The following is a 16,615-nucleotide window of genomic DNA, read 5'->3' as shown; positions in this document are numbered from 1 at the left end:
TCAGTATTATATGAGTCTTTTCTTATCGGGCAGGAGTGAAGGTGTCGAGGTGGACAGGGTGTTTTGGAATGGAACTGGGCTGTTGATTGGTGTGTATAAAGCCCAATCGACATCGACAGGCGACCTCCAGTGGAGGACTATACATGGGGTCATGGCTCCAAACAGGTATCTGGTGCATCTTAATCCTGGTATAGGGGGCGACTGTCCCTTCTGCTCACGTTGCTCACATATTGTTCATTCATTGCTCTAGACAGGCCATTCAGCCCACTGCTGTGACGGTTTAAGCTTAAGAGGAAGGTTATCTACGGTCCATAGTCCATTTTTGAGCATGATTTTATCTTATTTTTTTTTATTAAAAATGTATTAATTAAAAAAAATCTCACTGTGTCTCTCCTTTAAACTGTATATAAACTGATATAAATGTGTTGATGCCCCCCCGAATATAACAATAGTTACAGGCAGTCAGGAAGGGGCACGAGGCGTCACGTTGCTATGGCAGCTACACAGGCAGGCACACAACAACGCTAGAAGATGTCTACCTCACTGGCAAAAGAAGAAACAAAGAAGAGACGAACTCTAGTGTTGAGACCGTAAGTTGACATCTTGTCACAGTAAGTCATTTTATGGATATGGTTATTACAGCGAACAGCCATGCTAACTCTCATACTAATCTGTCATTTTGCTGCGTCCTAGCTCTTCTCGAGCAGTAAATATCTCAGTGTCAGGAATACATGGCGTCAACCAAAGTACAAGACACACAAACAGCGTCGTCGGTTTCTCTAGCAGGAAAAGTTTCAGCCTGGGCGGTGGCAGCAAAGTTCTGGAGAAGAGCGCCGTTCAAACTCCGAGACAAGCTGCCCGGGTAACTCACACACAGGCGGCACATATGTATCTGTATGTATTCTCTGTTTGAAACTGCAGCAAGTACAGTAAGCGGTTACTTTGTGGCTCACTACGCTTCCAATCGACGGCCCTCAGGTGTTTGATGAGGATGACAATGATGTCACTCCTCAGCCGCTGTACCAGGCAGATCCAGGAGCAGTGCAGGCCAAAGCCAGCAGGTTCTTTGTGGATGAGATCTCTGCTGGATCAGCATCAGAGCAGACAACAGCCACAGGGAGCTTCACCATGCCTTTCTCCAGGTACCATGACACGTGCTGGCACTCTTACAACAGCTGGAATGACAGGAGCATGTGGATCCCTTATGTCAATGTAGGAAAACCACCAGCAAGTTTGTTAAATATATATGTAAATATTTACCAAATATCAAGCACACGGCAGGACAGGACTCCAAATGCAGAACTCAAACACAATCAAAGTTCAGGTTCTTTATTACAAGCAAAGGTCCAGTACACGAGTAGGCAGTCCGATAAGGCAACAGTGTCCAAAGGGAATAGGCGAAAATCCAAAATCAGGTAAACAGGCAACGGTCAGGAACACAAGAAGTCAAAAACAGGAAACAACGCTGGAAAGCTGACACGAGGGACAAGACAATCTGGCAACTGCCAAGAAGAAGAGACGCTGACTAAATACACCTAGACAAGGAGATAACGAGACACAGGTGAAACACATAAGGGCGGGGACAGTAATCAAGACAAGGAAGTAAAGAGAACTGGAGTAACCAAGGGACAGGAAACAGGAAGACAAGACAAAAATACCAAAATAAAACAGGAAACATTCAAACCCTGACAGTACCCCCCCCTCTACGGCCGGCACCTGACGGCCCAGGATCCTGAGGGTGCTGGCGGAGAAAGTCTCTAATAAGAGTGGGGTCCAGGATGTCCTTGGCTGCAACCCACGACCTCTCCTCCGGACCATAACCCTCCCAGTCCACCAAGTATTGAAGCTGGCGTCCACGGCGACGGGATGCGAGGAGTCTCCTCACAGAATATACAGGGCCACCGTCGATGAGCCGGGGGGGGTGGAGGGGGTCTGGTGGCAGGGACCAGCCCACTCACCTTAACAGGTTTCACACGACTAACATGGAAGGTTGGGTGTACCCTCATGGTCCTGGGGAGCTTTAGTCTCACAGCAAGAGGATTAATAACTTTAGACACTGGGAAAGGACCCACAAAGCGAGGAGCCAACTTACGGCACTCAACTCGGAGAGGAAGATCCCTTGTGGAGAGCCAGACCCTTTGCCCAGTTCTGTAAGTGGGAGCAGGAATTCTGCGCTGATCTGCTGCCTTCTTATAGGTCAGGGAACTTTTCAACAAGGCCCGACGAGCTCGAACCCATGCAGCCCGGCAACGGCGGACCAAAGTGTGGGCGGATGGAACAGAGACTTCCTGCTCAAGGGACGGAAAGACAGGAGGCTGGTAACCATACACGCAAAAAAAATGGAGACATACCAGTAGAGGAGCAGGGCAAAGAGTTGTGGGCGTACTCCACCCAGGGAAGGAACCGGCACCAGGAAGATGGGCTCTGGGAGGTCACACAACGGAGGACTGTCTCCAACTCCTGGTTTAACCTCTCTGTCTGGCCGTTGGACTCAGGGTGGTACCCAGAGGATAGGCTGGCAGAGGCCCCCACCAATTTGCAGAAGTCCCTCCAGAATCGGGCAACGAACTGTGGCCCTCGATCCGACACAATGTCCTTAGGAAAACCGTGGAGACGGACAACATTGTATAGAACGGCCTCGGCTGTCTCCTTAGCTGAGGGAAGCTTGGACATGGGCACAAAATGAACCATCTTTGAGAACCTGTCCACAATGGTTAAGATGGTGGTATTACCTTCAGAGGGGGGCAGGCCTGTGACAAAATCCATGGAGATGTCTGACCAGGGACGCTTGGGCACTGGCAAGGGGTGAAGGAGACCGTGTGGAGGTTGCCGTGAAGTCTTGTTGCTGGAGCAAACAGGGCATGCTGCAACAAACTCCACAATATCGCCCTTCATACCTGGCCACCAAAAGCGTTGGGCGATAAAAAACTGAGTGCGACGAGCCCCAGGGTGGCAGGTGAGAAGCGAAGCATGTCCCCATTGGAGAACGTTGGAGCGTAGGTCTGGAGGAACAAACAGGCGATTGGGTGGCAAACCTCTGGGAGGAGCACCACCCTGGTTGGCTGCCAGCACCTTCCTTTCAATGTCCCAAGTTATGGCTCCCACCACACAGGAACGGGGCAGAACTGGCACCTCCGACTTGGGTTCTAAAGAACAGGGAAAGGCTCTCGAAAGGGCATCAGGCTTAACATTCTTGGAGCCCGGACGATATGAAACAGTGAAGTTGAAACGGGAAAAGAAGAGAGCCCACCTAGCTTGTCGGGAGTTGAGTCTTTTGGCAGCTCGAAGGTACTCCAAGTTCTTATGATCCGTCCAGACGATGAATGGTTGTTCAGCACCCTCCAACCAGTGCCTCCATTCCTCCAGTGCAGCTTTAATGGCCAAGAGCTCTCTATCACCCACACTGTAGTTGTGTTCAGCTGAAGACAGTTTTCTAGAAAGATAGGCACAGGGATGCAACTTGTTGTCGGTTACTGACCTCTGGGAGAGAATGGCTCCTATACCCACATCGGAGGCATCCACTTCAACCACAAACTGCCGTTGGGCGTCTGGCTGGGTGAGGACTGGAGCAGTGGCAAACCTTTGCTTAAGCATCTGGAAGGCTTGCTCAGCCTGAAGGGACCAGGAGAACTTGTTCTTGGAAGAGGTCAGTTGGTGCAAAGGAGCGGCCAGGGAGCTGAAGTTCCTAATGAATTTCCTGTAGAAATTGGCGAAACCCAGGAATCTTTGAACCTCTCTCCGTGAGGTAGGTGTGACCCAGTTGACCACTGCCTTCACCTTCTCAGGATCCATCTGCATCACACCCTCAGAAATAACAAACCCCAAAAATGACACAGTAGGCACATGAAACTCACATTTTCCAGCTTTCACAAAAAGGTTGTTGTCTAGGAGTCTCTGAAGAACCTGCCTAACATGTTGGACATGGGTCTCCTCATCAGGAGAGAAGATGAGGATATCATCCAAGTACACAAACACAAAAACATTTAGCATATCTCGAAGGACATCGTTCACAAGAGCCTGGAACACGGCAGGGGCATTGGTTAAACCAAAAGGCATCACAAGGTATTCATAGTGTCCTGTAGGAGTGTTAAATGCTGTTTTCCACTCATCCCCTTCCCTGATTCTAACCAGGTGATATGCATTACGCAAGTCCAGTTTAGTGAAAACTTTTGAGCCCTGCAGCAACTCAAAAGCAGTGGAAATCAAGGGAAGGGGATACCTGTTCTTAACAGTGATTTCATTCAACCCCCGATAGTCTATGCAAGGCCGAAGAGACTTATCCTTCTTCTCCACAAAGAAGAATCCAGCCCCTGCTGGTGAAGAGGAAGGTTTAATGATTCCGGCTGCCAGTGCGGAATCGATGTACTCCTTCATAGCCTTCATTTCAGGTGTGGAGAGGGAGAAAAGACGTCCTCTAGGTGGCATAGTACCAGGTAGCAGATCAATGGCGCAGTCATAGGGGCGATGTGGCGGTAATGAAGCCGCCTTGGTCTTGCTGAAAACCTCTTGTAGATCCGCATAACAGGAGGGAACACCAGCCAGGTCCACAGGAAGACTACCAGTTTCCTCAGTAACTGTGACAGGAACGGGCAAAGCCTGTTTCTCAGAAAGACAGTAATGTTGACAGGCATCACCCCAGGAGAGGATCTGACCAGAGGACCAGTCAATATGGGGGTTGTGAGTCTTGAGCCAAGGAAGTCCTAAAAGAAGTGGATGGTGGGGTGCATTAACCAGGTGGAAGGAGAGCTTCTCCGAGTGTACATTGCCGAAGGAGAGCGAGATCTCAGGAGTGTGGTGAGTTACTTGGAAAAGATGGCGTCCATCTAGGGCACTTGCCTCGAGGGGTTCATCTAGAGACACAGGAGATATCCTCAGTCTCTTAGCCAGTTCATAGTCCATAAAATTAGCGTCAGCCCCAGAATCAATTAATACAGGTTGCAAAAGGGAAACAGAGGCAGCCTGTAGAGTGGCTGTGGGGAACAGCCGCATTGTCTTAGTAGAAGTGAGTGTGCTACTCACCAGGCTCTCACGACTTCTAGAGGCCCCACCACGACGGATGGGACAATTGGCGAGGAAGTGACCCATCTGTGCACAGTAGATGCAACAACCCTCATCCATACGACGCTGACGTTCCTCCAAGGAAAGCCGGGTGCGACCCACCTGCATGGGCTCTGCCGGGGGAACAATAGGTGCCTCCGTCGACCCAGGTGGTGTCCTGGAGGACTCAAAGTTCATCTGAGGACGACTAGGAACTTGAGGGAAGTGAGGAAATGAATGGGAAGAGAGGCGAGATCTCTGCCGTTCCCTCAGTCGTTTGTCCATCTTGGAGGCCAAGGCAATGAGAGCCTCGAGTTCTGAGGGTAAATCCAGTGGTGTGAGATAGTCCTTGAGTGTTTCAGACAGTCCATTAAAAAAGGCATCACACAGAGCAGCTTGGTTCCACCCACTGTCAGACGCTAGAGTGCGAAACTCAACGGCATAATCTAAAACTGTGCGCCTCCCTTGCCGTAATGCAGCTAAGGACCTGGCAGCCTCACGGCCCGGAGAAACAGTCTGAAAAACTTGTGTAAGAGTCCGGATGAACAAGGGAAGAGACTCACAGATTGCTGAGCGACGACTCCACTCAGCAGTAGCCCAAGCCTCGGCTCGCCCTGACATGTGGGAGATCATATAGGCAACCTTGGCTCTGTCTGTAGAAAAGGAGGCCGCCTGAAACTCAAAGTGAAGTTCACATTGAGCAAGAAACGAGCGACAATCTCCCGTATCCCCAGAGAATTTCTCCGGGCTGGAGAGATGAACGTGGGGATTCAATCCCAACCCTGGAGGCGGTGAAGATGGCTGGGGTTCTGCATCCTGAGTAGCTGGGGGCGAAGCAGAACTAGGAGAATCAGATGACTGAGGCCCACGCTGAACATGGTCGACCAGGAAATTTAGCTGAGACCCCAAGGCCGAGAGCATCTGCCCCTGGTGCTCTGTCATCTCCCTCATCTCTTGACGGAGAGCATTAAGTTGTTCCTCTTGATGGAGGATCCGCTGCCCCTGGGCTCTGAGGGCAGACCGGAGGTGATCTGAGTCTGCGGAGTCCATATTGTGGCCAGATTGTACTATCAAGCACACGGCAGGACAGGACTCCAAATGCAGAACTCAAACACAATCAAAGTTCAGGTTCTTTATTACAAGCAAAGGTCCAGTACACGAGTAGGCAGTCCGATAAGGCAACAGTGTCCAAAGGGAATAGGCGAAAATCCAAAATCAGGTAAACAGGCAACGGTCAGGAACACAAGAAGTCAAAAACAGGAAACAACGCTGGAAAGCTGACACGAGGGACAAGACAATCTGGCAACTGCCAAGAAGAAGAGACGCTGACTAAATACACCTAGACAAGGAGATAACGAGACACAGGTGAAACACATAAGGGCGGGGACAGTAATCAAGACAAGGAAGTAAAGAGAACTGGAGTAACCAAGGGACAGGAAACAGGAAGACAAGACAAAAATACCAAAATAAAACAGGAAACATTCAAACCCTGACACCAAAGGCATCAACAATAAATCAGTGAAATCATCCTTAGTAGCTGAAAGTAAGTAGACAGAAAAAATCTATTTTTTTGTACCCTGTGTAAAGTGTAAAATGTCACCTTGTAAAAATATAAACTGTTCTCAGGTCAGTGTTAGGTAGCAGCAGAATATCCAGCCAGTCTACAATAGAGTCGACGAATGAGGAGATCGAGGATACATTTACCAAACGAGACATACCCATCAACTTCCCAGGTTTGGTGGAATACTTGGTTCATGACACTAACTCAATGTAAACTAAATGCAGCGAAATACAGTTACATTTACAACATTACACATTTATTATGACTGACCACCTCTCTGTAGCAGATAGCTGTAATATACTATTGTTGTACTTGGTGAAAGTTTCTTTTTCATGTCCTTACCAGATGTGCAGGGGAAAAGAGACACTGTGAAAGAACAGGTGACAGAAGAAATGCTGAAAGAACTTATACATGTGTACATCTGTGAAACAGACAGCATGTCACTGTTGGATATACCCAGCACCTTTGTGTCAGTGGATGCTGATGATGCAGAAACTATCACGTAAGTGAAGTTCTCTTCCTGAATTCCTTGATAAGATCCAAAATATGTACGAATCTAACTTATTAGTGCTACTCCAAGACAAGTTTCATCTATTGATTAGAGATTAGATAATGTATATTTTTTGATTTTGAGTGTCATCTTCGCCTTGTTTTTACAGAGAGAAAAACAACCAGTATGCTGAAGTTTGCAGGAACAGAATGGGCAATGATAAGTACGTCGATCGATCAATGCAGACACTGAATGGAGCAGCTAAAAACAAACATGTCCAGACTGACAGCATGGCCATGGTGGACACAGGTTAGGCTCATTGTTTTCCCTGAGACCTGACATTCGTAAAGTAGCATTAATGAATTTTTCATATGGGCACTTGGTGGTGGATCAAGCTGAAAACACAACACTGATTTATTATCACATTATAAAGCCGTCATGCAAACAAGTAAAGAAACTGTTGCCTATTTTAACATCCAGCAGACAAGGAAGGAAGGAACAACATTATTCAAGCAGTGGTCATTCATCATAACTCTCTCAACACTCTCCTTTTAGCTCTGTCTGTCTGTCCCATTCCCATGAGCACGGTATCTCAGTAACATCTTGAGGCAGTTTCTTCAAATTTGACATAAATATTCACTTGGAGTCAAGTATGAACTGATTTGATTTATTCAAGGTCAGGGGTTAAAGGTCAAGTAACCTCACAAAACACATGTTTGGTCATAACATCATAAGAATTAAAATGCTAATTATGACAAAATTTCACACTCTGGGATTCTGGCTTTGCACTAGGACTGTAAATAGCAATTATTTTCAGTATTGATCAATCTATAGATTATTTCTTGATTAATCAAATCTGCATTTGACCTATAAAATTTCTGCAAATTAAAAAAAAAAGGCTGCCACATTTTCTTACAATCCAAGGTAATGTCTTTAAAAGTCTTGCTTCATCTGACCAAGAGTCCAAAACCCAAAGATATTCAGTTAATTATCATAGAATTCAATATTCAGATACAGTAGCTGAAAGCAGTGAATTTAACTTAAGCTTAATCTTAAGTGATTAATCAAATTGTTGCAGATTAATTTTCTCTCAATGACCGCTCATCGACTAATTTTTGCAACCTTCAACTGTGGAGTTAATCCTTCAGTGTACAGCTTTACAAAGTGGACAAAATGTTTCCATTTTCAACAGCCACCACTGTTACCACCTGGGACATGTATGACACTTTGCGTGGCCCTGAGCAGGATAACACAGTGCACAACCCTGAACCAGAGAAAGTTGAGTATCCAGAGGCTGTGATGGACACCAACAGAGGTGCAGAGAGGAGCGTGTCAGTGGGCAGCACAGCCAGTACAGGTAACAATCAAGGACACTGGAGAGGATGCTCTGCTTCAGTCTGGGTTTTATTAAGTCTGAGTCTGGTCCATATAACTACTGCTGAGAAATGACTTTCCATGTATAAATAAATGAATATGACTTCCAAGATCCAGCGCAGAGACTGACTTTGGTATTATTCTGACACTATATATATCATTACAAAGTGTCAATATTCTTTCTGTCATAATTCAGATTATGATTATGATACAGATATGTACTTTCTCGTATTTCTCCTCAGCCAGTGCAGCTAGCTCACTGAAAGAAGAAGTGTTTGGAAGCAGTGTAAATGCTGAGTCAGACCTGCAGCTGATCATGCTATCAGAGAACTTCCAACAATGCTTACTTGTAATGGAGAGGAACATCCTGAGAAACACCTTCCAACCTAAACTGGCTGCTTACAGACAGCTGCCTGTACTAGAAGGTAACACACACTCACACTTGCATCTGGCCTATTTATTCTACTTTAGAAGCACTGATACACAAGCGATGATGCAGGTGAATAAACATCGTTAATGGTGAGTTCTCCCTGTGTTTTGATCGATGATTGTGTCAGACCTGGGCAGTCCGGTGAAGCCTGGGACCATGGAGCAGAGACAGGAGGATACAGAGAAATCTAGATCTCAAGCTCTGGAGCGTCTGTGGGCTTTCAGCTGTGAGCTCAGCAGAGGATGCAGTGTCAGCAGCATGGCTTGGAACAAGAGGAACCCGGTAACACACCTGCTGCTGCTGCTGCTGTACCTGAATGGCTGTCATTTTGCGTATTTGACTGTTTTGGCATGTTTCTTTCACATCTGCCAGTAGTGTAGAATGTCTACTCAATGGTATTCACTACTTATTAGCACGTCAGGCCATTGTTGGTTCACCACTTTTGTCCAGACTAAATATCTAGACAACTACTGAATTGATTGCAATTGAATTTTGTATAAACATTCATGGTACCCAGAGGATGAATTGCAGTAATTAAAATTGACATTTATTTTGGCTTATGACTAAATACCTGTAAAATTAACCACATTCCCATTAGTGTCAGCTGTACTTTGTGTTTAGTGCATTTTATCAAATGTTAGCATGCTAAACATCAATGTATTTGTATTTATATTGAGCATTGAAGCATACTAGTTACAATTACAGTGGGCAAACATTTTCTCTTTTATAGTTCTGCTACTGCACATCTTCTTTGTTTGAAAAGTTATAAACTTAACATGAATTCTGCCAAATAAATCAAATGTGTGTCTCATATCTCCATATCCTCTGCTTTCTCTGTCAGGACCTCCTGGCTGTGGGTTATGGTGAATTTGATTCCAGCACACAGAGAGCAGGCCTGGTGTGCTGCTGGTCCCTCAAAAACCCCACAGTATGACTTTATTTTGTCCTTTATTTACTCTCCCAGACATCACACCCCTCAGCAAAATGCTGCCCACCGTTACCTCATCCTCAGTAGCATACACAAGGTTGAGTGACAGTTTAGTTAATGTGCGAGTTTGAGCTGCTGTCATGTGTCTCCTCTGCAGTGGCCTGAGCGTGTCTTCCACTGTGACAGCGCTGTGACTTCTCTGGACTTCTCCGCCAACAACCCTAGTCAGCTGGCTGTGGGGATGCATGACGGCAGCATCGCTATCTATAATGTGCACAGTCAGGACAACAAGTCACCTGTCATCAGCAGCAGGTGAAGATGATGTGTGTGCCCTTAAATGATACACAGAAGATAAAGCACTCAATGATGCTACATACAAAATTGCTCTTTTTTTTCTTTGTGTGTATCTCTGTGCAGTGAGTGTCCCAACAAACACTTAGGTCCAGTGTGGCAGCTCAGGTGGACTCAACAAGAGCTGAGTATAACAGGAGATGAGAAAGTAGAAGCTCTCTTCTCTGTGTCTGCTGATGGCAGGATCACCAAGTGGTTTGTCTTCAACAATGGCCTCGACTGCATAGGTATTTGTAGTGAGCAGCCGGCAAAGGTTTTACATTTGTCAATTCAGTTTAGTGAGCATAGTGATAAAGACATTAAGAGTATACATAAAAATCAGAGTCAATTAGGAACCTCTGCTGTAGAACCCTGCTTAGATAAGTTTAAAGGACAAGGAAACAAGAATTTTGTCAATATGTCTCATTGGATTTATTTATTTTAACTTAATGTGAAAGATTATGATTAAACATTTTTGTTTTGTTGGAACTGCAAAGGTAGTTAGCATCATCAGAACCATACATTTAATATTTAAAATGCTATGGGAATATGCTCATATCCAGTTTCCTTCTTTGTTTGTAAAACATAAAAAAATGAGGCATACTGTTATTACATTACTGTTCAAAGCAGTTGTGCATCTTTTGTCGTAGACCTGATGAAGCTCAAGAGGATTCATAATGCAAAGAAGAAGGCTGGAGGGAACAACACAGAAAAGAAGTCAGAAAGTGTTCTGTCAGCTTTAACTCCTGGTCTGTGCTTTGACTTCCATCCAACAGTAAGTTTGTAACAGATATCTGGCAGATTATCAGATGGTTTCAGCTGATGTTACAGTAGCTCTCGTGCTATTAAGCTTGTCTCTGTGGAAATCTATATTACTGAAATCTCATGGGTTAATGCAGGACTGTGGCTGTTAAGCTACAAACTGTATAATGAGTACTGACAGCTTTTTAGACTTGTGTTTCTCTGTCTTTAACTTTGTACATACACACTCATCATACTCTTACTGTTCCTGCAGGATTCCAGTCTCTACTTGGTTGGTACGTGGGAAGGTTTCATCCACAAATGCTCCTGCTCCAACAGTCAACAGTTTCTGGAGACTTTCAGGAAACACTTTGTAAGTCCATGAAGATGAAAGGTTCTGCCACCTTCTGATGAGGCTGGTGGAGCCTTGAGGTCTTTGCCTATTATCAGAAGCTTATATTTCATTTACTCAAACTTGAACTTATAAAATCCATCAGTGCTCTAACCCACAATACACCATGTTCTGTACCTTCAGCTGTTTCCTATAAAAATGCAATGCAGTTTTTTGACATGAATGCTCCTCAGGTACCCTGTAGATGCACCTTTATGAACTGGTCCCTTTATTTACTGTATCACATGTTTTATTGGCATGTTCACATTAACTAACATACAGGCCATGAGCACACAGGTAACATGGCAGACATTTCTGCTGAGTTAGGCTCTTTTATCAAACGTCATGATTTAGGACATTCTTACCTCGGCTGGAAACATCATTAGCAGTTGTAGCTGCATGTTGGCCCGCACCCAACATGTTGGTAAATACCTGTAAATCTGCTCATGTTTGGCAAATGAAAAATGATTTTCGTTTTTTCTTGCAATAAATGTCAACTTGACAATTTGATGAAATAGTCAGTGCAGTAGATCTGTGTTGTGTCACAGGGTGGAGTAATCACAGAGATTCGTAGTGATGTTGACATCTTGCTCCCTCTCAGTGTCCCGTGAACTGCATCGCATGGTGTCCACTCAGTCCTGATGTGTTCCTGAGCTGCTCCTCTGATTGGACCATCCAGCTGTGGAAGCAGGACTGCCTTAACCCCGTGTTAGGCTTCACCTCCACTCAGATGGCAGTGTACGACATCAAGTGGTCTCCAAAGTGGGCCACTGTATTTGGAGCCATTAATGAGGGACAGCTGGAGATCTGGGACCTGAACTCAAGCATGTGAGTCAGACTGAGGACAGAACCTGTCTGTTTTGTTCTCACTCGGTTTCACCGTCAATGACGTTTCCTGTGTCTCTCCTCCAGCCTGGACCCGGTCGCTGTGCAGCCTGCTGCCCCTGGTGTGAAGATGAAGTCCTTGCTGTTTGCCACACAAACAGACTGTGTCCTAGTGGGAGACAGTGATGGACAGGTGACAGTCTACCAGCTCAAGAACTTCAGTGTAGGAGAGAGCAGCCAGGTAAAACTGTGGAACAGGCAGCCATGTAGATGGTTTAGGTAAATGCTTAGGGGTGCCAGGTAACTGTAGGGACACACTGTGACTAGAGGCTGGCAGAACTGCTCACAAAACTCTCCCCACAATCATAACAATAACATCAAAACGAACTCAAACAATAATAAAATCTATTCTGTCAGGGAAATATATATGTGACATAGTTATTAGTTAGTGCAATCAAAGATCTTTTGTCAAACTTCCTGTACAGTACTAGCACCCCATGTAATCCTTGGCTTTTACTTAACACCACACTGCTGTCTGTGTACATGTGCACTAGCTAGCTGTGAGGCATTCAATGCAGTTTGTGAGCTGATTTTCTCAATTAGTCAGAGACACAGATACCTGATGGTCGGCTCACATGACGACTCAAAGCATCTCTGCATCTTTTCTTCCAGGTGAATATTCTGGAAGGACTCATCCACTCTGCAGCTTCCAGATAGTTTGAAGGAACCATTTGACTTTCTGTTGGTTAAAGATGTCCAAAGAAAAAAAGTTACACATTCAGGTATAAGTAACAAGTGCATGTTGGCACAGTCATTATGGAAAATTGAACCATCAGCCTAATCATTTCAATACAACTCAGCTTGTCAGGGGAGTAAAACCACAGGCTTTAAGGCTGTTCTTTAATCACAAAGGTCTGTATCTGCTCTTCCTTTAAGTACCACTCTATTTCAGACACTTGGTCCTAAACGTTCCCCAAACAACGCATGATGTGGACAAAATGAAGCACACTGAATTTTTTAATCATCATGAAGAAACTGTATCATGAAATGATTTGGTGACATGATTAAACAGGATGGACAAAATTCAAGGTGGTGCGTGGTAATATTTTTATTACATTTAGTGATATAACGTATTTCACGTATATAATTTATATTCTACTATGTATTTATATACATCATCAGTCATTAAAATCCTCAAAAACTACAGCCGACTACATGGACCATCATCCATCATCATCTCTAAACAAATAGCAAGCACAAGCAGAGGAACTCAACATTATGATAAGAACGATAATCACTAAGTTGGCAGTTTTATTAGGTACAACGAGCTAAAACAAATGCAGTAATATAAATACAACAGTCCTGCACTAAACATTCCTTCACTGTGGTTATGATGTTGAGTTAGTGTTGAGACTGTTTAAGAGACGTGTTGACTCAGCTGTGTCAAGTCAAGTCAGTTTTATTTATATAGCGCTAATTCACAACAGAAGTTATCTTGAGGCACTGTACATATAGAGCAGGTCTACACCGTGCTCTTTATCTTATACAATTTAGAGAGAGAAACCCAACAGATCCACCATGAGCAGCACTAGGCAACTGTGACAAGGAAAAACTTCCTTTAAGAGGCAGAAACCTTGAGCAGAACCAGACTCAGGGTGGGCGGCCATCTGCCTCGACCGGTTGGGTTTAGACAGAGAGAGGAGGGTGGAGGGATGGGGTAAGAGAAAGATAACATTGCTGATACACAGACTAAGTCAAAATGTAAATAGTAATAATAATAATTATTATTATTATAGCTAAAGGAATCATAATGACAAAACAGTGAAACATTAATAGCCCTAACACTATCACTAACACTAATAAATGTTTAATTATTGTTGCATCATGGGTTGAGCTGGATCATGGGAGCAGCAGGAGACTCTCCAGCTCTGGAGGCAGAGCCCTGCAGTAAGAGACAGTAGCAGAGAGAGAGAGAGAAGCACAGCCTGGGCACTGATGTGCTTGAGGGAAGAACACACAGTTAGAGTGATGCAGTGATATTAAGACGGTTTATAGTAATCTCGTCAGCAGGACATCATGGACAACATTTAAGAACTACTAAGCTTAACTGATGCATTGAGACTGACCCAACCCACCAAAGGAAAAATAGTAACATGAAATAGGAACCAGAATAATGTGCTAGTTAAAAGTTAAGGCATAAAGATGAGTTTTTAGTTTGATTTAAAGGCCTGAACTGAGTCAGCCTGTCTAATATCAATAGAGAGGTTGTTCCAGAGGAAGGGGGCTCGATAGGAGAAGCCTGCTGACTTCTTTTAACTCTGGGGACAGCATAGTGGTCATTTGTCATTTGTGTGTTGCTGTTGACTTGTGCTGCATGATACAGAGAGGTGTGCCTGTTTGCCTACCTTCACTGCTGTAAATGGATGGACACAATAATAGAAACACTTGTCAGTGTAACACAGTGAGTTCAACAACAGCACATGTGATGTACTCAAGTCAAATTTAGCAGTACTTGTGCTTGAGTAATTGCCTTTTTTTCTACTTTGTTCTTAAAGACTACATTACTACAACATCTCAGACTTTTTACTTCACTACACTTATTTTACAGTTGTAATTACCATGTACAAATTGGAGCCACCTGTCCTGTATCAGATGTATCTGTGTTGTTAGTCACAGCAAAGAGAGCACTCTCCTGAATACAGATTTGTATCACAGGACTTTTTGTTGTCTGTTGTTTTTTCCTCTTTTCTACTCCATCAATCATCACACAACCTCTCCAATTTATCTTGTGACTCTTTAGAGGGAATTCAACTACCTAGGCCAGCCACAACAGTAAAATGGTGTGTTAGCAATCTAATAATGTCATATATAATGATATATCAATTACAGGGGCCATTTTTTATGCAGAATATCTATCCATCATTTATACCGCTTATCTGTAAGTGTGTTGCAGGGGGTCTGTGTAGGACTTTGACTTGTGCTGTACTTTTGAGGACTTTGTGTTATTTACGTAAATAATCAGAGTACCTCTGTCATGTCAGCCACCTCTGCCTGTAGTTGCTGCCTCTCATTAACATCCTCTGTCGTTGCAGACTTTGTCAGTCTTACTTGTCCTGCAGTTACCTCAGTGTTCCTGCCACCTGCCTCACCTGGCCTCCCCGCCCATGTGCACGTGTTGCTCATTGCCTGATTAAACTCTTAGCATGTAACTGCTGTTTTTGAATGACTGAACTCCCTCGGTGTAATCTTCTAGCTCCCTTGGGATATGAAATAAAACAAAGGTCCACATTCTTCTATTTCGCTAGTACGCCTACATAATAGAGGATAACGTGACTCATTGTTTCATCAACAATCTTTATTCTTCATTTAAAAAATAATCTTTGCGGCAACACAAAAGACAACCCTTTTATCAAACTTTATATCACAAATGATTATATGTTTCTTTAGAGTCAGCCAGTGATTAGACAGTACAGCACATTCCCAAAACAACATGCACCAGCAATGATGGTCACACATAATTCATAACCACATTAATATACAGTCTATATCATAATAATAACAGCACAATTTCAAAACAAATGACATTTGCATTGCAAGCATTTGGACTGCAAGAAACAAAAAGTATATTTGCTCAGATGACTACATACACAAACAGAAGAGGTTTCCTTTATGAATGACAGGCATGAATGACAATTTTAGTTGCCACAGTTCATTGCTGGCAACCAAAAATATCTAACGTTTTTTATAATTTGATCCAAAGTTTTATATATATATATATATATATTTATATAAAACCCTAACCCTAACCCATATACACACACGCACACACACACACACACATATATATATATATACATATATATACTCACATGTATATAAATGTACAGACTCAGCATTTAGCTTATTAATAAGTTATAGATTTTATTTATTTGTTCAAAAACATTTACTGTATTAAGGTTCTAATAATAAGTGCAGTTGCAGTCATATGGCTTTGCTCCACGTGTCTGCTCACATTATTTGTCCATTGTTTTAACATTACAATGTTACATTAAAAGGAGGATACATATGAAAGTGATGTACAGTACACAGCCACTCCCTCACTAACTGCTCCTGATGAAGTAAACCACCACTTCAATCCAAAAATCCCTTCACTGTGTGTGGAGTTAAGCTAATTTATTTCCAGTGATGTGATGTAAATAAAGGGTTAATCAGGCTGAAGGTTTGAATGACTGTCACCTGAACCAATACATGAAAGCACCAGGCTGACATCAAATTCATCACTGTGTCTCTGTCAGACCCATGCTAATACTCAAGTGTACATTCTGATAATTAGTCAGAGATACAGCTGCATTATTCAATGTAGATAATTATATTTCATATTAATCCATTTGTGCAGGATGTTCAGTATGAGTAAATAAGCTAAATGTTATTAGTATTTTAAAAATGCTTCTGCCATTTACTGATGTAAGTTGCTGTGGTTATTAAATGGACTGTACTTTTCTAGCCAC

At 43.6% G+C, this 16,615-nt stretch overlaps 1 protein-coding gene across 1 annotated transcript; it reads left to right on the top strand.

Moving 5' to 3' along the window:
- Positions 1-469: 469 nt before the first annotated feature.
- LOC108896709 (dynein axonemal intermediate chain 4) lies at positions 470-13,171 on the top strand. The gene is made up of 17 exons (XM_018695950.2): positions 470-590; positions 694-862; positions 979-1,142; positions 6,664-6,770; positions 6,944-7,100; positions 7,258-7,397; positions 8,281-8,445; positions 8,705-8,887; positions 9,020-9,174; positions 9,734-9,820; positions 9,978-10,132; positions 10,238-10,398; positions 10,801-10,925; positions 11,166-11,264; positions 11,884-12,110; positions 12,195-12,348; positions 12,780-13,171. The coding sequence occupies exons 1-17, from the start codon at positions 532-534 to the stop codon at positions 12,822-12,824; spliced, it is 2,352 nt and encodes a 783-aa protein (XP_018551466.1). The 5' UTR covers positions 470-531; the 3' UTR covers positions 12,825-13,171.
- Positions 13,172-16,615: the final 3,444 nt, after the last annotated feature.

This window comes from Lates calcarifer, linkage group LG4 (assembly GCF_001640805.2).
Source record: "Lates calcarifer isolate ASB-BC8 linkage group LG4, TLL_Latcal_v3, whole genome shotgun sequence".
Lineage (NCBI taxonomy): Eukaryota > Metazoa > Chordata > Actinopteri > Centropomidae > Lates > Lates calcarifer.
This window is presented reverse-complemented; position numbering and strand designations above follow the sequence as displayed.